This window comes from Gossypium raimondii, chromosome 7 (genome assembly GCF_025698545.1).
Source record: "Gossypium raimondii isolate GPD5lz chromosome 7, ASM2569854v1, whole genome shotgun sequence".
NCBI classification, from domain to species: Eukaryota; Viridiplantae; Streptophyta; class Magnoliopsida; order Malvales; family Malvaceae; genus Gossypium; species Gossypium raimondii.
The window spans coordinates 27784640-27805717 of NC_068571.1; the positions used below are offsets into that span (position 1 = coordinate 27784640).

The window sequence follows — 21078 nt, forward strand, 5'->3', positions numbered from 1 at the left end:
TTTTAATTTTAATTTTTAGTTTCAAAATTTCTCTTTAACTTTTATATATAATTTGGCTTAGTGAAGGATGACATCTATTTAAAGATCCCATTACAGCGAGATCCCGTGAAATTCTTTTAAAGCAAAGGTATAAATAAAAAGGGAGAAAAAAATATCAATCCATTGTTGACCATGCCAAGTAAGATTTTGCAATGAGAAATGTGAGTTGACCCTTTAATCAATTCAACCAGTTTCCACAGTAAAGATTGAGAGAAACTAATTTCCAGGTACATATTCGGCAACTGATTTTTCAAGTTCTAGGTCACCAACATGATTTCCTAGTTTTCTGACATGGCTTAATCAAATAGCTACAATCTTCTCATTTTTGTCTTTTAACAACAACCATTGATTTAAAAAAAATCTAACAGGATCCCACTATAATAGTATCTCACTTTAAATGTTACTTTAATGAAGAAATAGAATTTTTAAATAGGATTTAACACCCAAAATTTATGGAGATTAGCCGATACAAGAATGGTTAAGTATGGGATGGCTCAAAGTTTAGTAAAAAAAGGTGAACTCTTTAAGAAGATATACCGGACGATATTTGGAAAATGAACTATTTTCTTTACTCTATAATCTAGATATTCCATGGTAGCTCCAAAGGGCTATTGGTTATTCATTCTTAGATTGTGCAATGACACATGAGATACACATGCAGAGTATTGCATTTGCTCGAGCGATTGATGAAAGAAGAGGCAAGAGGACTCCTTTTGAAAACAGTTATAGAAAGAAGTCTCAAGTTCTGAAATGTCTTTTAGTATAGGGTGGTCCAAGTGCCCTTAATCAGGGCAACAGATTAGAGTATTCATAATTGCTTTTGGACCCTATGTATAGTATAGACGTTAAAACATACTTTCCCTAGTAAAACCTAGTGATGTCCAAGGCATTTACTCATCTCCAAAACACCTTGATTTGTTTGATAAAAGGAGAAAGGAAAACGTAAACTTTGTTGGAGTAAAGTATTCCTAATTAATGTTTGCATCATTCGTATCTTGTCGTCTTCCTTGATTACAAAATCCACATGTTGGCTTTTCTATGGCATCTTAGAAAGCAGTTTGACAAATCTATTTATTTGCACACATCATATCACATTCGTAAATTTCCATAGGCAGACTTATTTAATTAAGCCGTAATCTAAACAAGGATATTCGCTAACGTGTAGTGTTCAATGAACTCTCACCAAAACAGGAACTGAGCCTTCGAAATAAACAGACAGGTCAAAGTATGAAAATAGTATCGGAGATGACATGTCAACGAGTTAAGGTATACTTTTGTGATTATTAATTTCCCCAAAGCCACTTCATTGAAGTACAAAAAATTGAGAGCGGAGAACCAAAAGAAAGAAGGCATACATGTGAAAATTTGGGACCCTTTGAAGACAATAAATATGATTTTAAGCTTTGCATTTAGAAAATAGAAATGGGCAAACCCTGAATTTTACTATAGGTTGAAGCTGGCATAAGAAGAGGCCAAACCCAAAGATGTTTCACTCCAACCATTTTTTTAAGGGTAAACTACACTCATAGTCACTTTTTTTTTATCTCAGGTTATACTTTAATCATTTATGTTTGAAATGTTACATTTTAGTCACTTACGTTATCGTGTTGTAACATTTTAGTCACTAAGCCATTAATTATCATTAACGGTGTAAGGTAAGCTGATGTAGCACGTTAAATCATCATTTCAAACAAAAATTTTAGGTTAAATTATACAAATGGTCCTCATATTATTTTCGTTTTGAACAAGTTAATTTTCTTTATTTTTCATTTCCTTCTGCTTCTCCCTCAATTTTCCTACCTTCTTCATTTATTTTAACATATTAGGAAGTTGAATTGGCAGTGAAGAAATAAGCAAGAAGTCGGAAGCCGAAAGCCATCATTTCCTATAACCAAAACCCATAAACACATACCATCTGCTAACTATCAAAACCCTCCACCACCACCCATCATCTTCATTTTATCCACTAGCACCTTCACCACTACGATGACCTCCATTCGAAAACATCTCAAAAAATCCCCAACTTTTGGACTACCCGAGATCGAATCTCCCTCACCGGCCATTAGATCGGCTCGATTTTACCTCTCTGTGGTTTTTTGGGGCTTATTAATTGTTGTTTACTTGGACTCTTGATTGATTTGAATGTGAATTTATTTGGTGAAGGTGTTAGTAGATGAAATGAATATGATGAGTGGTGGTGGAAGGTTTTGATAGTTAGGATGGTATGGGTTTATGGGTTTTGGTTATAGGCAATGATTTCTTTTGACTTCCTACTTTTTTCTTCATTGTCAATTCGATTTCATAATACGTTAAAGGAAATGGAGAAAGTAGGAAAACAGAAAGAGAAGCAAAAAAGAATGGAAAATAAAGAAAAAAGAAAGAGGAAAGTTAATAGCACATAAAAGAAAAAAAATTAAATTGCTCAAAATAAAAAAAAATATGAGGATCAATTGTATAATTTAACCTAAAATTTTTGTTTGAAATGATGATTTAACGTGCCACGTCAGCTTACCATTACACCATTAACGGCAATTAACGACTCAATGACTAAAATGTTACAACATGATAATGGAAGTGGCTAAAATGTAACATTTCAAATAAAAGTGACTAAAATATAACTTGAGATAAGCAAAAATGACCATGGGTGTAGTTTACTTTTTCTTTTTTTTTAATTGGTCACATGGGTAACAAATTAGTTGATCTTAAATGGCGTTATGGCATGGACCCAGGCTCCTTTAATTGTTTTTTCTTTATATCATCATTAATTTTTCTTTTAAAGTCAGAATTCATTGTAGAATTATATAAGCCCCTAGACCACTATTATATGCCAATCGCTCAAGGCCTCTATCTGTCATGGAAAGACATATATATCAACATTGAGAATGATGCTCACTGTTATAACAAACTTTGCTTAGTTCTTATTCCGTCATGTCTACCACCGCCTCCACTTCCACTTCTTCCTCCACCGGATTTTCATTTCCGGGTTTTCGGAAAAACAAGAAAACTTCAAAAAACAGTGTAGCTCCTCAAGAGTCGAAGAAAGCTGGAGATTACTCGGAAGAGAATGGTAATGGGAAGAAGAAAAGAGGCATGATTAGTGAAGATGGTGGTAGTAAGCATCCGACATATCGGGGAGTACGTATACGAAGCTGGGGCAAATGGGTGTCTGAAATCCGAGAGCCAAGGAAGAAATCAAGAATATGGCTGGGAACATACTCCACAGCTGAAATGGCTGCTCGAGCCCATGATGTGGCCGCACTGGCCATTAAAGGCCACAAGGCTTACCTTAATTTCCCTCAACTTGCAAAGGAACTTCCACGCCCTGCAAGTACGTCTCCCAAGGACATCCAAGCAGCCGCTTCCCAAGCAGCTTCTTCAACATTTCTGGAGACAAGACGATCCACCATTGAAGACGAAGCTGGACCAAACCAGGAAGAAATCCCTGTTTCACATTCATCATTCACTTCAGCAGCCTCCGATAACTTACAAGAATCATCAACTTCACTCTTCACCCATGACGACGACACGTTGTTTGATCTGCCTGATCTCATGATTGATTGCTCTTATTCTTCAGCATGGCAAATATGTGCAGTCGATGCTGGGTTCCGGACTGAGGAGCCATTCGTCTGGGATTACTACTAGGAGAGACGACATCATTTCGGTACATGGAATCTTCATAAATAAATATAAACGATTTAAAAGTAGTGAATTCCATATTTGTGAGTGTAATTAGTGTTAACTACACTTAAGGCCAACTTTTGTTTAGCAAATACAAGCCACCTTGCTATATTCAGTGCCTTATTTAACTTTTAAGCTAAGAGCCAGGTTGCAATATTAAGATATCATATAGTTTATTTAATGGAAGTTTCGACTCAATTGACTCTTAAAAGTATAAAGAGACCAAGTGATAAAGTAATTAGCAACAAAAGCAAATCAAAGATACCGTGTCTATGGATTGGAAAAAGACCCAAAGAGCCAAAACCATCATATGGTGAATGATTTATTGGCCTACGTAATTGGTGATATAAAGCAGGCAAAACTGAATATGGGGGAATAATTGAGCTAGCCTGACACTACTTTTACATGCCATGGAATCCAAGATAGATTCCCAAGTTGTGTGGACACATTTAGAAGAACCCAGACAAACTTACAGCATATAAATTATGCCATATCAACAATTATTGTGAAGTTCAAAATATCCTTCATTTTTTTTTCTTTGGTTGCTAAAGGGTATTATGTGGTAAAATATAGGGGCTACTTGCCCCAATATATTAGTTGAATTCACTATTTCTTTGTGACAAATGATATCACCCTTCATTATCTCCTATTTCATATCATTTCAGCCAGACAAAACATAAGCTTAACAGAGAATTATTTAAATACCACAAATTAATTCTACACTAGGAAATTATTAAAACTAAATTTTATCATACTCATAATATGGATGATCGAAAATATTTTATATTAAAAATATATTTATAAAAATTTATTAGCAAATGATTATTAGTGGAGTGACAAAAATTTTATATGAATTTATTGGACTTGTGTTCAATTCTTAAATAATTTTTCAAGTTATTTTATTTGAAGATGATACAAAAGTACGAGAATAATATTGATTACCCTTTAAAGTAAGGATATTTTAATAATTTCACAATTGAATTGGTGTCATCGTATATATTATGAAGATATTGTTGTCCTTTTCTTATTTTTAAAAACTAATAAAAGATTTACAAATGTTGATATTTAAACCGATGCTACCAACATCTATAGAATCTTTTTACCACTTCAACCAAAGTTTCATTTTAATATGTTTATAAATTTCAATGTTATTACATAAATTGGTTCGTCCTCGGTGTTTGTATATATATTGATAATGCCGTTGATTGAGTTTGTGTCATAAGTTAACTCAATATTAACTAAAGAAAAATGATAATACCACGATAAACAATTGGAGTACATTTAATATTGTTAATATGATGTATTTATCTATTTAAATCTCATTTTGCTCATAATTTAAACTAATTTTTTATTTTAATTTCGTACATATTGCATACGTGTTAATATTAGTTTCAAACTTTATGTTTTATCATTTATCATATATCCTTTTTAAACGCAGTTTTGATAAAATTTTAATATAAATTAATTTTTTGTTTTAAGAAGTGAGCATCGAGAGCTGGGTTTAGTTTTCCATTAATTATACCCAAAATCTTCAAATGTAACAAGGACAAGACAAAGGTAAGAAGTTAAATCAGGTAGGAATCTTAGGAGAAAAGAGATTATTTCTAACTCTATCTCAAAAATCCTAAATTAATCATTTAAAAGCGAGATTGGGAAAACTAAAATAAAGATTATATGTACTTGGATGATCATGATCTTTGGGTATGTATTAAAAATCACAAATTTGTTTTGGGTCACCCTCTTTGACCAAAATCACATAGGTTATACAAACCAGAGCTGCCATGAAATTTTGTGGAGAATAAGAAAATGAAACATGGAACATGTGAGAAATGACAGGGAGAATCTAATGACGAGAGTTCCTTAATTATGAAGAACTAAAACTTTAACGATTAGGGTGTAATGGAGAGGGTAGCTAGAAATGAATAGGAAAGAGTACCAACTATACACAAATGGGATACAAGTTGAAGAAAAAGACAGAATCCTCTAACCTGATTTTTCTTTCAACCATGTGATATATACTTTGAGAGAAAGAAGCTTTATGTATTAAAACTTTAACAGATTAGTAGAATTTGCAGGGGAATATATTAGCTCTTGTTTACGGACTTCATCATGAAAACTCACATGCATTGGCTCGCAGATCTTTATATCAGCCGATGCTAAACCCTTTTGATAAATGAGTAAAAACATGCTTTGGTATGTATAATGATCTTAAATTACACCAAATTTAATTACTCCAATAAACTGAAAAGACTCTTATATGATTTTGAGAAATTTGAAGTCATAGCTTAAAATTGTTGAAAATCACCAATCATGGCTGAGCAGTAAACAAGAATTTTTGACCTTGTAATTCATGTTATACCAAGAATCAAGCCAGTTAGATTCCTATGAACGGCCATCTTAATAATTATCTTGCATTTTACTTGTTAAAATTAGATCAAAATTCAACTAGATAAAATGACCTATGGACTAAACTATAAAAAAAAATAACAAATAGATGTGTCTAATGTAAGAAGAAGGAGATGAATTAAATAGGTATGTAAAAGGACTAAAGTTGTGATACCCAAGTATCTTGATAGTAAAGTCACCAAAGCTTAATTAAGTTAGTGGGATTGACTAATCTAGGCCATCCAACACCACTAACAACACTATGGTGGATTTTTTCACCCTTAGATATTTTATAATAACTAGTTTCTAATATTATCATTGCATGTAAATTTATGTATTTAATTTTTAAATAACTTATTTTTTATTATTTTTAAATATCATTGATAATAATATTTTTTCTTAATTTTTAAATAATATATAAATTTGGAACTATATAAAATAAATAAACTATAATGTTAATTTGACAAAATAGTTAAAACAACATGTAGATAATACAAGTTCATTATAAATAGGAAAAATATTTAAATTAAATTAGTAAACGTATTTAATAATAGTGATTAAAAACAATTGTTAAAATTTGACTTTCTTTTCAAAACAAACTCACAAAATATTTTTCCCTTACGTCAAACAAATAACAGTTAGATAAAAAATTTATTTCAAAAGTGTTTGCTTCACATAGCATAAACTTATAGAAGATTTAAAATAATAATATCATAATATCATATTACCTCATCATGAATTAATATAATCTTCAATCACTCTCCAACGTTATTGTTGTTCAAATATAATTCGATATTGCCTCTTCAAGAACCATAGTTTTAATTCTTCATTCTTTTTTATAATTCTAACTTATTAACATTAAAATCTTCATTTTTACTAGTAATTTTTCTTTATGCTACTTGATTAAATATGCATAATTATCGAATGCTATTTATAAAGCTAAGCCTAAATTTAATTGGTATATAACTCTAATATTAATCAAGTGATAATTAAGATGATTAGAATTCTATTGAAGTAATAATTCTATCTTACATCAATAAACACAACTAGTTTTTTAAAAAAAAATTAACACAACTTTTTACATCAGTTTTTTCCAAACTCATGATTTTATTTATATATTATAGATAATTGTAATCATAATTAATGAAGTAAAATAAGTGGGGTAAATGGAGAAGCTTCTCAAATCGTCCTCTCCATTTGGTGTATCCAAGAAAAGAAAAGAAGCAAAAAGAATTTCATGGTTTTCTCCTTCCAACTATAACAGCTCGTTTTTTAGTGGTATCAAAAAATAGTGGTTTCGGTTCTAAACTCCGACGTTTCAGTTTTTAAATATTAAATATTAAATATTTAATATTTATGAGGTCATCTTGTCGTATTAAATTTTGGTTAAAAAGTTTATTGTTTAGATAGTTAATTAGGTAAAAGAACTAAATCATAAAAACGATAAAGTTGTTTGCTATAAATTAAGGTGGTCAAATAGCTATAAAGAGGTGAATTGAAGGTCTAGAATGGTAATTAAACCATTATTCTTCATAGTGGATGGTAAATGGCATATAATTGAAATAATAAGGGTACAATTAATAATAAGGGTACAATTAATTAGGTTATAAATGAAATTAAAATAAAATAAGATAGAAATTTCTAGTCATCTTCTTCCATTCACACTTTCTAAACTAAAAACCATTTTTGAAAGAGAGGAGAGCTTCGGCTAGTTAGGGTTCTTATATTCGATAGGTATTTGATACTCGTTTTTTTGTAATTTTTATGTCTTTGAGCTCGTATTAGCTTAATTTAGATAACCCGAGGACTAATTTGTAAAATCGTCAAATGTTTTGAATTGTGCCATTGATGAGATTGAGTTGCTTTTGAAGTTTTATGTTAAATTATTAAGCTTGATTGTTAGATAAGACTATTTTGTGAAGTAATTTTGGATGATTTTAATGTTTAAAGACTAAATTATTAAAATGATAAAATAGCTTGTACTTGATGTGAAATATTTTCAAAAATGGGCTTTAATGAGACCCTTGCATATTTGGTTAAGTTTAAATGTGAGTGAAAATGGTTAAATTGCATGTTTTGGGCTTAGGGACTAAATTGTATAAAAGTGAAAAATTGAGGGTAATTTTGTAAAATTTCAAAAAGGACTTAATTGCATAAAATGAGTTAATTTTTTTTGGATTAGTTAATTGAATGAAATTATTATTCTTGATCAAGACCGTGTTGATAATTGAGGAAAAGACAAAGTAGTTGAGTAGTCCTTGTACTTTGGTTGTTACTGCAGATTAGTTAGGTAAGTTCGTTAGATTTAATTTCAGTACAATTTTACTCTTTTTTTGTAGGAATTTTGATATTGAATGTTGGGTTGTTAAACTACTACTTATAAACAGAACATGAGATAGTGAGTTATTCAAGAATTATTCTGTGATGAAATACTCTGTACCGACGAACTTAGGAGAAAGTACGAGTGGCATGCCAATAGGTTATTTTGTGCGTGGTATGGGATTGATCTAAGCAGTGGAGATGACTTTTGTATATTCTCTATTCACTGGATATACTGAAGTCCTGCATTTGTTGCAGACTATCGTGTTATATTACAATGTACTCTGGTGTGTTGGCTGGTCTGGCTCATACGAGCATTCTGGTGTGTTAGTTGGTCTGGTTCATTTAAGCATCTCATAGCCAAAAATGAACTTTCATAGCCAATTTGAGAAAAATCCTTAGGGTTCTAGTGGAATTGAGAGAATAAAATTATATAAGAGAAAGATCTCATTCCTTTGGAAGTAAAATTAGTAAGCAAAAAGCTTGTATAGCATTGGTACGATTTGAACAAGGGTCTAAAGGAGAGGTGAGAAGCACATTCAAGTTTGAGAATTCTTGGTAGTTTAGTATAGTATCTAAAAGTAAATTTATATGAAACTATAGTAACTATTGCTATGAATTGTTGTTTGTATGGTTTTGAAGCTAAAAAAATTGGTGAGGGGCTTAGCATCAAAGGCAAGGCCAAAATAGTTGATGATTGAGGCCTAGCAAGAGTTGAAAGCTTTGCAAAATTGGTTTGTAATCTACAAACTTTAACCTACTATATTCTGTTTAGATGTATAGGAAATTAAATTGAGTAAGAACCATGATTTTAATAAGTGATAGTTTAATTAAACATGAAAAAGCATTCTAAATGATGGGTAAAGAAATAAGTTGTGCTCAAGAGTTAAAAAGTTAAACTACAAGTATTGGACGAACAAAGTAAGCATATGTTATAGCTTCTACAAGGTAACAGTTGTTATATAGAATGAATTGTGTGTTTAATTGATGAATTAGATTGTATAGATTATATTTAAAAGCTTGAATATATAGAGATTGAAAAGTCATTAGGTAATCCTAGTTAAAAGTATAAGAACAATATAGTTATGTATTTGAAATAAGCAAAAAGTATAATGGAAATTTAATGTTACAATCCTTATTAATGCCCATCTAAACCAGATAGGACATTATTTGATAAATATGGCATGTCATAGAATTACAGTAGTGGTACTATGTCTTTATATGGAAAAGTTGTACAAGTTAGCGTTTTGAGCTCTTGAAGAGTTTCGAAGAGATTTATATTACACTTTGTGTGCCTCACTGTTATAGTTTGCAATTCATGTGCCTTCTAGTTATAGTTTACAGCTACAGTTCACATATATCAGTACTCTATGCCTGTAAAGAGTTGGTTGGCTTACAATGTTTATTCTCCTATCTGGAGAGTTTGGTTGGACATAGATCCACCTATCTAATATAGTTTTTTCTCCAATATTACTTAGGCGTAAAATGTTAAAACATAAAGAAAAGATGTCAAATGTAAACTTGATCAAAAGTGGTAATGACATATAATTATAAAGATAGATTTAAACTTCCCTTAAGTTAATCATAGAATGCATAGTAAAGATTACTTAAAATTCTTATATAGTTTAAAGAAATTAAAAGGTATAAAAGTTTATCCTTGATGAACTCCTATTACAAATTAAAGAGTTCACATGTGTACCAAAGAAAGGATGGCACCATAGTTATATGTTTATAAAGTTCAAAGGACCATAGCTAACCAAAGTTACAAGTCTACTTGATACAATTAAAGATTAATTTAATAAAAGAAAGTTAAAGTTGAGGAAAAGAAAATAAAAAGTCATAGATAATTTAATGAGAGAAAAAGTATGCCCAAAGTTAAGATGACTACTTGATAAGATATAGTAAAGAAGTTAAATAGTTAAATGGCAAGAATATGGTAAAAGGGATTTTATAAAATGTGAATTGTGGTTCAATTCATGTATTAGTGTTTAAATTGTCTTTAATAGACATTGCATAATATATAGTATCGTTAGAGCTTGTGTGAGCCACTAAGCTTTGAGGAAAGATTAATGTGCAGAATGTTTGTTTTCCATGCATAGGTTATTGATCTCAACGATGAAGAGGAGGCATATTATAAGTTGTGTCATATTAGAATTATCTCTATTTTTTAATGTTTCTATATATCTTACCTTTGAATCTTGGTAGTGAGATGTATATATATTGACTTAATGATATGTATTTTTGGTCATGTTTGAGTTGTATTGATGTTATATAGCTAATATGGTTTTGGTTATTTATGCGTATAGTGTAATGACCTGCTTTTGTCAATATTGGAAATTTTGGTTTTAGGTCAAATTTCTTAAACCCATCCATTCCAAGAAGTAAAATCAAGAGGTTTTCAAAAATAGGCATGATAACGAATTAGAGGTTTATTAATTAGTAAATGGGTATTAATTAGAATCATTAGTTAGTTAATATTGAGAGTTTAGTAATTATAGCCTATGGATTAAATTGTAAAATTTAAAAAATTATTGAAATTTTATAATTTAGAAAAAGTTAGATTTTTAAAGTTTTGGGGTTTTAAAAGGTAATTTGACCAAGGACCCAATAGCAATATGGCCCTTGGTAGTTTTTGAATGGGGTTTATGTTTGTTTTTTTATTTGCAAGTTTGTTTTTTTATTTGCAAGAGCATTAAGTTTTCTCTCATTGTCTCTCACTAAATTCTCTCAAATATTTCTATAATTTTGCAAGGGTTTGATTTCTAGATTGAAAGGTAGATTTATTTTCCACTAAGATTGTAAATATTTTAAAAATCAAAATGTATTTTCTCACTTTTTCTTATATTTTCTCCATTTTTGCAAGAGTGTGGAAGTTGAGAGAGAAACAGTTTTTGTTTGATTTTTTATTTGATTTCTAAAGATCCAGAAAGCTAATGAATTTTCTAACTCTAATCTATGGTTTTCTAATCTTCCTAAATGGATTTGCAATGATTTTCCATTTTCTCAAATTTGCTCTTGATTTTTGTGTTAGTGAGAGAAAGTTGAGATTTCTTTAGGTTTTTGATGTTTCCAAGTTAGATTTGTGTTAGTAATGAGTTTAGAATATCCTTTGAATGGTGGAAATCAGATTTGAATGAAGTTTAGACTTAATTCTTAGAATTTTTCATTGATGAGTGCTTAAAGGAGAGAAAATGGCAGATGAGTTTTCAATAGTGATTTTTTTTGTGTTTTTAAGTTAGATTTAAATTCCTAATGTTAGGACCGTAAAAACAAGATCTAATATAAACTTAAAACTGTAAACCGAAATCTATCATGTCAAATCATCAAGAACAAGTCAAGAACAAAACTAGATGTGGAAGCATACCTGAATTCATCGATTTCTTGAAATCTACGGATCTTAGGGTTTTGATCTTCCAAATTAGCACACAAGTAGGAAGGTGTCTCTCTCTTTTCTAAGGTTGAGATATTAGAAAAGTTACTTATGTGTAATTTGGGGACCATAACCCTAATATATATAACTTTTGCACATTAACCCTAATTTCCAATCGGCCCATCATCAATTTGAAATTAGTTACTAGAGTATTTACACATATTTGGTCCATACTTTATTTAATAACTAAAGTCCAATAAACCTTAACAAAATTAAATCACTTTTAATTTGGGCTAATATTTTATGATAGTAAATAATAGCATGTAATTACTATTATTATATATGTGACGTCCATATTTTCTAACAATCTCTCACTTTGATTGCATATATATTAATTACTCTATAATTACATGTCATTATATAATTTTATGAGCTCAAAAATTTACTATCATATCTAAAAGATATTCTATAACAATCTAGTCCATCGACTATATCCATATAGGATCAAAGCAGTCTTTGTCATATCAATCATGACTAAACTCATCAATGGTCACATATACAAATATAGTCAAATGACATAAATCAATCATGGATGCGTAGCATGGAAATTACATGCAATGTGAACCAAAACATGCCTATTTTCAACTAGTCCTCCTTAAACTTAAGTGAGGTCAGTATCAAAATAACAAAACAAAATGAATAAACTGAATACTTCATTTCTGCTCAGAAAATAACCAAATACATAAATGTCTGAAAACAAACATAAATCAAATAAAATACAAACTCCCACTAAACCATAATATCCTCAAATAATATAACACCCATATGAGCAGTGTGCTCATGAAAGACCTTGGGTGGTAAACCTTTTGTGAGAGGATCCGCTATCATGGAGTTTGTCCCAATGTGCTCTATGGATATTTGTCCATTTTGCACTCTTTCTTTCACAAGTAGGAACTTTATCTCAATATGCTTTAACTTAGATGAACTACTATTGTTGTTGGAATACAGCACCGCTGACTTATTGTCACAAAATAATTTTAGTGGTCTTTCCACAAATGCGTAGCCCAATGATAAAATTCTTCAACCATATTCTACTCAAGAGGAAACCAACCACTATTAGATGGATGCCTTCTACTCAAGAGTCATCTGTGATAGACCCATCAATGACATTGTGAACCGGACGCTTATTTTGTTAACTTTTTAAACTTGTGTAAATTTTCCTATTACTGCTACTGATTTCTTACCTTAGGCAAATTATTTTTTGTAAATTTACCTATGATTGCTATTGTTATCTAAACTTAGGCATATAGTTACTAAGTTTTTTTTCTAAATTTGCCTACAATTCAAATCTATTCATTTGTATTGAATTGTAGGCAAATTTGGCAATAGTTTGCCATTCTTTTTGTAAACAGTTTGAACTTAAATTATGAAAGAAGTTTAACGCTGACTAATTTTTTTTGGCTTTTTTTATTTGTTTTATCTCCTGAGCATTGATCCATGCAATGTAAGAAAATAAAAAACAATAACCAAATACTCTTTCAAGTCTTAAAAGAATATTAAACATTCAGAAAATCAAATGAAATGAAATACAAATGTGTGAGAATACTCTCCCATTACAATTAGTCTTTCAACTTTCAAGTCTGTAAGCAAACTTTTACCCTTTACAAACCATTACATTTAGGACCCTTAGCAGCCATGAAAGAATACCCTTCCAAAACCGGCAGCCATATAAGTTGGTTTTTAGTGCTAACAACAACAACAACAACAACAACAACACCATCAATCACATAAGCTGGTTTAGGGTTTAAAAAATAGCAACAATATTACAAATAGCAGCACCAAAACCCATTGTTTTCTCTCTCTCCTCCTTGCATCCTCCAATGTACTAACATTTTTCAGAAGACCTAACAACACAATTCGTGAGCAGGGTGTCAATGGTGGATCAAACTAGGTGAAAAAACGACATGGTTTTCGAAACCCACTCCCAAACTTCTTACACCCAAAAAACCTCCTACTTAGGTTGTCATTGGATCAAAACGTGTTTAATTTGGCTGGTTTGTACAATAGCATACCAAAATCACGGTTGACATCTCCATTTCTTCTTCTTCTTCTTCTTCTTCTCTTCATCTTCTTCTACTGCCTAAACCCTAAACTGGTGCAAAAATGGGCTATTTAAATTAGTGCTAACCGTCCAACTGTCCGATTAATGACAACAAGGAATCCGTTAACTGCCATGTCACTTTTCCGTTACATTTGTAATGCAAAATGGTTAAAAGGACTGTTTTGTTATTTTTCAAAATTTGAGTGACTAAATTGAAATCAGAGTGATTATTTTGTCAACTATCTCAAAATTGAGTGACTGTTGGTGCAATTTACCCTTTATTTATTTATTTATTTGGCTTTTTTCCCATATAGTCAAATACATTCGGCAATCCTTTTCGCTGTCCACCTCGTCGATAAGGATCTCCAGGGTTTCAACTCATTCTTCAATCTTCGACTGAACCGCAAGAGTTTCGGTTGATCGTAAAAGATGGTGCTTTCTCAGAAAATTCACGAGGCATTCAAAGGAACTGTGGAGAGAATAACAGGGCCCCGCACCGTCTCTGCTTTTAAAGAGAAAGGGGTTTTGAGCGTCTCCGAGTTCATCCTCGCGGGCGACAATCTCGTCTCCAAATGCCCTACCTGGTCTTGGTATTTTCTCCTCCAAGTGTTTTCGATAGTTCTATGATTCTATGGTTGTACCAATCAATTCTGATTTTCATATTGTATATCCATGTTAATGGATTATTTTATGCTAAAATTTAAATTTGACTGCGTAACTCAGTGTACGATAGTTTAATTCAGTGGACTGGTGTGAATTTTAGGGAATCAGGAGAGCCTAGCAAGAGGAAGTCCTATTTACCGCCCGAAAAGCAATACTTGATTACTAGGAATGGTGAAATTGACCACCATTTTACTTGAATTTCTTTTCTCTTTCTGTCAAATGTTTTTTTCTTGAATTTAGTATCATGATCATTACTAGCAATCTTATTTGGTGATTTTCTGGTTAGTTCCTTGCCTGAAGAGGGCTGCATCGGTGGAACAAGAGTATGAAGCTGCTGGAGGAGAGGTTCTTCTTGATAATGAAGACAATGATGGTTGGTTGGCGACTCATGGGAGACCTAAAGGTTATCTTCTTCCTTGAGATTGCGCTTGTTTAGTTGTTTGAAACTAAGATGAAAATTTGGACTTCTTATGCAACTTCTCTTCCTGACAGATAGAAATGATGTGGAGGAAATCTTGCCTTCAATGGAGACTTTAGAAATAAGGCAGAATGAGACTGTAAGGTCAATACCTTCATATTTTGGAAGTGGTGAAAATGAAGAAGATATACCCGACATGGCTGACTATGAAGAAGCTGACAATGCTATTGAGACTGATGCAGTAAATCCTGAGAAACTTATCTGATAGGCAAATTGATTTTCATTGCTTTATTTTTCTTTTCTTTCTGTAACCAATTGGTGTAGATTAGCCTTCTATAAAAGTTGAAAGCATATAAACTAATTTCTTGTACTACCTTGACACTGCATACCTGATGGATAACCTCGAAGGTTATTTATGTACTGATTTGATTCGCCTATGATCAATGCAGGCAACTCTACCATCAGATTATCTTGTTGCTCAAGAGCCTGATGATGACAATATTTTACGGACCCGAACCTATGATGTCAGCATAACGTAAGATAATCCTGGTGCTCGCAAACTTGCTTAGAATTTTTTGTCAGAATATGCGCTTCTCAATCTTAAACATTTCTCTTGATAACTCATTAACTTGATGTCAAACCAAACATCTAGTGAGAGTTTAAACTTGCTAAACTTTATCTTCTTTGCAGGTATGATAAATACTATCAAACTCCAAGGGTCTGGCTTACTGGGTATGATGAGGTAGGTGTTGGAGAATGGGGCCATCCTCCCCCCAAATTCTCCCTTGCCATATATAATAATAACATGAAACCCCTGCATTTACTGCATTCTGTTTATTTAAAAGCAAAAATTGAACTAATCAATATGGCTCAAATCAATCCCCTCATCTTAATTTGGGCATAGTCGAGGATGCTTTTGCAACCAGAGCTTGTGCTGGAGGATGTTAGTCAGGACCATGCACACAAAACTGTATGTTGTACTTGCCAATTTAAGATTTTATATTTACTTCATTCGTTTTAGTTAGGGTATGAATTCAGTTTACTTGTCTCATATTTTTGTCTTCATGCTCCTAAGAATTTGAAAAATGTCTTACCCCATTCTGATTCCTGGATACAGGTTACTATCGAGGACCATCCTCACTTACCTGGGAAACACGCGTCTGTACACCCATGCAGACATGGTGCTGTGATGAAAAAGATCATTGATGTGCTGATGTCTCATGGTGTTGAACCAGAAGTTGATAAGTAAAACTTTGGTCCCTCATTTTACTGCTAAATTGCTGTGAATTGACCCTTTTAGCTTTTGATAAAACATGTGTGCAAGTGTGATTACAAATTTACGACAACTCTGATCATATTGTTTTCTTACTCTTAAAATTACAGTATACATGTACTTTTAGGTTCTTTGTGCTATTAATGTTACTGGCATTTCTCTTGTAAACTTTGCTCATGAGTTCCTTTTTCCAACTCGACCATTGCAGGTATCTTTTCTTGTTCTTGAAATTTGTAGCCTCTGTAATTCCAACAATTGAGTATGACTACACCATGGACTTTGATCTTGGTAGCTCCAGCAGTTAAATAGAGGTAACCATCATTTCTTAGCTTTCTAGTAAATTAGGTTAAAATGTGCCATAAGTCCATGTACTCTTCATAAATTTGAAATTTAGTCCCTGTACTTTTACTTTTAGAAACTTAGTCCCTCCACTTTTCAGATTTCAAAATTTAGGTCCAACTATTAAATTTGTTAAAATTATTTTGTTAAATTCAGATTTATTACAATGTCATTTTTTAGTTACGTTGCTACCAAGTGAGTATTTTTTTTATTTCAAAATGTCACACCAACAAATTTAACAAAAAAAAATAACAGTTAACAATTGGACTTGAATTTCTTAAAAATAGAGAGATTAAAATAAAAATAAAAAGATTAAATTCCAAATTTGTGAAGAGTACAAGCCCTATGACATATTTTAACCATTAAATTATCTATTTACTCAATAGTATCATGTGCAGTTTGCATTCGAGACTGATGATTAGCAACACCCTTTTTTCTTTCATTTTGGGTCTATGTACCACCTGAAACCTGCACTTTTACATGTACCATTCGAGACCCACACCCATAATACTTGTAAAAAGCTTCATATCACTACAGTTTACCTTGACTGAACTGATTTCTATATTATCAGACTTTGCAGGCACAGATTGACAATTTGGAGCTAGTTGATTATTATCTGATGCATACCTGAAGCTACTTGTAATGTCTGCAGTCAGCGCTGGATGGTCAACCATCCTTGCAAGCACTGAATGACAGATAATTGTGTCGCTGTTTGTTCATAAGCTATTAATGACTGCCACGCTTGTAAATACATCTGTTAATAAACTGAAACTTAGCTTTCTACATTGTTATTTTGTCACAAACATGATTCTTGAGTGGGATTGTGAATCAGTAAGACTACTGTATGGTTGGTTGCTAGATATAAATAAAATAGTACTTTGTTGAGTGCTAGTACTCAAAGCTAACGAGATTTCTAGAAGAGCCAACTCTGTGTTTTTTGTACAAAAGGCAAGCTAAAAGACATACTTACAACACCTGACGTGTATCAAAACTTTTGAATAAACACATGGAGGGTATAATAAATCCTGAAGTCAGAGGTCAAACAGAAACATTCAAAAGATATGGACATTATTATAGCATTTATTTATAACTTTACCAAAAAAATGGAATTCTTGAGTTGAGAGCAAGAATGTCATTGGCATGAACCCAAATCTCTTAATGTTATGATGCAATTACAAACATTCTCCTCTTCTGTAAATAATATAACTAAATAAAAAGAACTAAAAGAATCCGAAGATTTTCTTCCAACAACTCAGCCTCACATGAAACAAAGAAAAATTATGACAAAAGAAGGAAAGTAATGATACACCGTGTGCAACCTTTCTAGATATTTCTTTGGATAAATTTTACTATTTCACCATACGATCAATCCTGAGTAATCTGCAAAACTTAAAAGATTCCAGTGGCAATCGCTTTTGTCTATTTTCCAATCTTAGATTTGAGACTGTGACAACTGCTTTTGAATATTTTTCCAATGAAACTGAGTTTTGAAATCTTTCCCCTGCAACTCATCATCTTCTTATGGAAACTATGTCAGGATTGCTTACCACTCGCACATGCAGCAAGGAAAAGAAATATATGAGTCACTCAAATGTGCCGTGGATCATTTATTCAGAGCTTTGTAATTTTGCAAGAGAATTATGGTTTAGCTATTGTTCTTAATTTAGTACATACCGATGTAATATTTTGTAAAGTTTGTAATTTGACTGTTTTAGTAAAGAAAGAAAGAAAGAAATGGAGTGATATCACTCTTGGTCTTCGACGAAACAAGGTAAATAATGCAAAGGCGATTCCAACAGGTCAACCTGGATTCTCTTTTCAATAAAATATGTTTTAATAATGAAATATGCTGGTTTTTATTACACTTCAAAATCACAGTACGGAGACCAGCCAGGAAACCAAAGCCAAGATCCAGAATCCAGCATATATTTCTCTAGCCCTGGACCCATCTCCCGAGTCATTATGAGGTACCGGTGACGGCGCAGGGGATGAGGAACCTGAACTTACTTTCTCCACCAACTTCAAGTCTCCCCAAGAACCCAGATTAGCTTTACCAAACTCATGCTTCATGGGGTGACCGTCACTCACCCCTGGTCCCACTTGCCAAACCTGGTTCAGCTTCCCCACGCTGCCTCCAACTTTCAATGAACCATATATAACCATCTTTCCGTCGTTGGTAGCCTCGGCTTCCAGGTCCCACACGTCGAAGGATAGCTTCCCTTCTACAATAGATCTGTAGGAGCTTATGTTATAGGTTTTAACAACCATGGAGCCTTTGTTCTTGAAGGCAAGGAGGGCTTGGGAACCTGCCATCCCTGTGGCCGTGGGGTTGACGGCCCAAGCTATCCAACCGTCGGCGTTGGAGGGAGCAGCTGAGAAGGCAATGAAAAGGGAGGAGTTTGTGGCGTTGTAGGTGAAATGGAGGGTGGAGTTTAGGGTGGGAAGCTCTGTGCAGTTGGAGTAGTGTCTTATGCCGCCGGGAAGTTTCAGGGACGAACAGTCGATTGAATGTGAAGGTGAGATCAAAGTAAGCCAAAGGGAAAAGAATACAATCAGTGATGGACAAAACAGAGACCCCATTTTCTCTTTTGATTTTATGACAAAGAAAGTGGAGACGACAATTATTATGGTTCATGTTAGGAGAATTTTGGAGGAATATATAAAGGTAGAAAGATTGGGTGAAACTGGAATCTTAAGTCGGGCTTATAGTTATGAATCCAATAGTTTGATGCCACGATGATGGGCTTGTTTTAGTAGGGTAGATCACATGCACAATCTGAATGGAATTAGGCGAGAACAAGTTGAAACAGAGATAAAAGAAAAGTTATTAATAGCAAAGGCTGCACATGGTTATTTAAGTGAGTGGAGTATGATGACATCTCAAAGTTGTCACCAATTATAGTGCGAAAATCTTTAAGATTTTATGGTTTATTTTGGTACGTATGTGTATGTGCTGGGTAGAGTAGAATTGCCCCGAAGCATAAAAAAAATAAGGTTCTTTAAAAAACGGGTTAAGCCTCGAGTAAAATATTGTTTGTCTAAATACACAAAAGAACAAAAAAGATTTGTTATTTTTTTGTTACTTTAATGTTATTTTATTGTTGTTTTCTCCCTCTTTTATTACTATTTTACTATTATGTTACTACTATTTTGTTGTTATTGTTTGGACATTGTATAGCACTGTTTCATTGTTAATTTTGTTATTATTTTAGAGACATTTGCTTGTTAAGTTATATTTATTTTAGTGTTATTTAAGTATACATATTTTTTAAAATTTATTCTCAATGTGTTGGGAAATATTTATTTTAATGTTTATAGTATTTTTGATGTATTATATATATTTAAAAATAATATAAAATTTAATACAGGCAGGCCAAGTCAGACCCGGGTTTTAGCATTTTTATCCGAGTCAGATTTGGACAAAATTTTAGGCCCATTTTCGGGCCAAACCCGAGCCTAACAAACCAGCCTAAATTTTTTGTTGGGCTTGGCCCGGCCTTTGAGCACCTCTAGGGTAGATTACGATTTAGTTTTGTTGATACAAGAAATTAATAACGAGGAGACTAGGAGGAGAAGATAGTGGTAATTGGAAGGTCAGATGATACACGAAGAGTCGGAATAGGAAGCTAAAGGAGAAAGAGAGGAGAGGAAGAAGGAAGGAAACGGCTAGGGAGATAAGGTTTCCTTGGAGGAGAGAAAGTGAATCCCTTTTACTTCTCGTGCTTCAGGGTATATAAGAGGGTGGTCATTTGTCAAGTAGTGTCATGTCATCGACAATACAAGTCGTAGACCTGCCTGTGCAGTCAATTAGGTGGCAGGTCTATTGTATGTTAGTTTTTGCCATGCACAGTACTATTGCTTGTAGTAAGTGGCCTTTCATCTGGCCTAAGTGAGATTCACAGATGGTTGGTCACAAATGACTCCAGACGGAGGGTCACCATAAAGGCTTTGAGATAAAGGGACGCTTATGAGTCGCACTAAGTGGAGGGTCCTTGCTAAGGTTCTTTCCAGACCATTCTTCATTCTAGCATGTATCATTACTGAATTAGGGGTATAACAAGTTTACATTGAGGTTAAATTTTTTTTATTGAAATCTTTTAACATTTTATTTAAAAAGTATTGTGTTTTTACTATTAAAGTAAAAATATTTATTTAAATGATATTAAAATTCTTTAATATTATGATAAATTGAATATATAAACTTAAAAGTTTTCCATTATTTTTATATTGTAGAATATGATATTATTTATTATTATAAATATGTGGGTATGTTTTTTCATTGTTAGGAAGAGTACCTAAACACTCATCAATGTTAAATTCAAGGTAACGTCAAATCACCATGCTAATGTGCATTTGATATGAAAATGGTAATAGTGTCAATGTATATGAGTTAGGGTTCATCATGGCGTCCGGTCTAGTTCGAAAAATAGGTTTAAAATTTTATTTTAAATTCGATTTAAATTGAAAATATTAAACTCGAGCTTGACCCACTA

General features: G+C 32.4%; 2 protein-coding genes and 1 pseudogene across 3 annotated transcripts; 2 read left to right on the plus strand and 1 right to left on the minus strand.

Annotated features, from left to right (window-relative positions):
* The first annotated feature begins 2753 nt into the window (after positions 1–2753).
* On the plus strand, positions 2754–3826 carry LOC105797829 (ethylene-responsive transcription factor ERF038-like; annotated as a pseudogene).
* A 10388-nt stretch (positions 3827–14214) lies between these two features.
* LOC105797795 (autophagy-related protein 3) lies at positions 14215–17490 on the plus strand. 2 transcript variants are annotated; one of them, XM_012627718.2, is made up of 10 exons: positions 14215–14482; positions 14656–14726; positions 14842–14958; positions 15048–15214; positions 15423–15508; positions 15664–15715; positions 15878–15943; positions 16091–16218; positions 16455–16557; positions 17157–17490. In XM_012627718.2, the coding sequence occupies exons 1-9, from the start codon at positions 14322–14324 to the stop codon at positions 16549–16551; spliced, it is 945 nt and encodes a 314-aa protein (XP_012483172.1). In that variant the 5' UTR covers positions 14215–14321; the 3' UTR covers positions 16552–16557; positions 17157–17490. The 2 variants fall into 2 exon arrangements, with proteins under 2 accessions (XP_012483172.1, XP_012483178.1); XM_012627724.2 differs by having other exon boundaries at positions 17166–17490.
* An 885-nt stretch (positions 17491–18375) lies between these two features.
* On the minus strand, positions 18376–19232 carry LOC105797818 (auxin-induced in root cultures protein 12). Its single transcript, XM_012627730.2, has one exon. It carries the CDS (start codon positions 19163–19165, stop codon positions 18458–18460), a length of 708 nt encoding a protein of 235 aa, XP_012483184.1. The 5' UTR covers positions 19166–19232; the 3' UTR covers positions 18376–18457.
* Positions 19233–21078: the final 1846 nt, after the last annotated feature.

Bases quoted from the DNA above. Each gene is read 5' to 3' on its own strand.
- LOC105797795 (XM_012627718.2), top strand. From the start codon at position 14,322: ATGGTGCTTTCTCAGAAAATTCACGAGGCATTCAAAGGAACTGTGGAG. The intron at 14,959-15,047 runs GTTATCTTCTTC...TCTTCCTGACAG, and splicing joins GACTCATGGGAGACCTAAAG to ATAGAAATGATGTGGAGGAA. The intron at 15,215-15,422 runs GTAAATCCTGAG...TGATCAATGCAG, and splicing joins ATGCTATTGAGACTGATGCA to GCAACTCTACCATCAGATTA.
- LOC105797818 (XM_012627730.2), bottom strand. From the start codon at position 19,165: ATGGGGTCTCTGTTTTGTCCATCACTGATTGTATTCTTTTCCCTTTGG.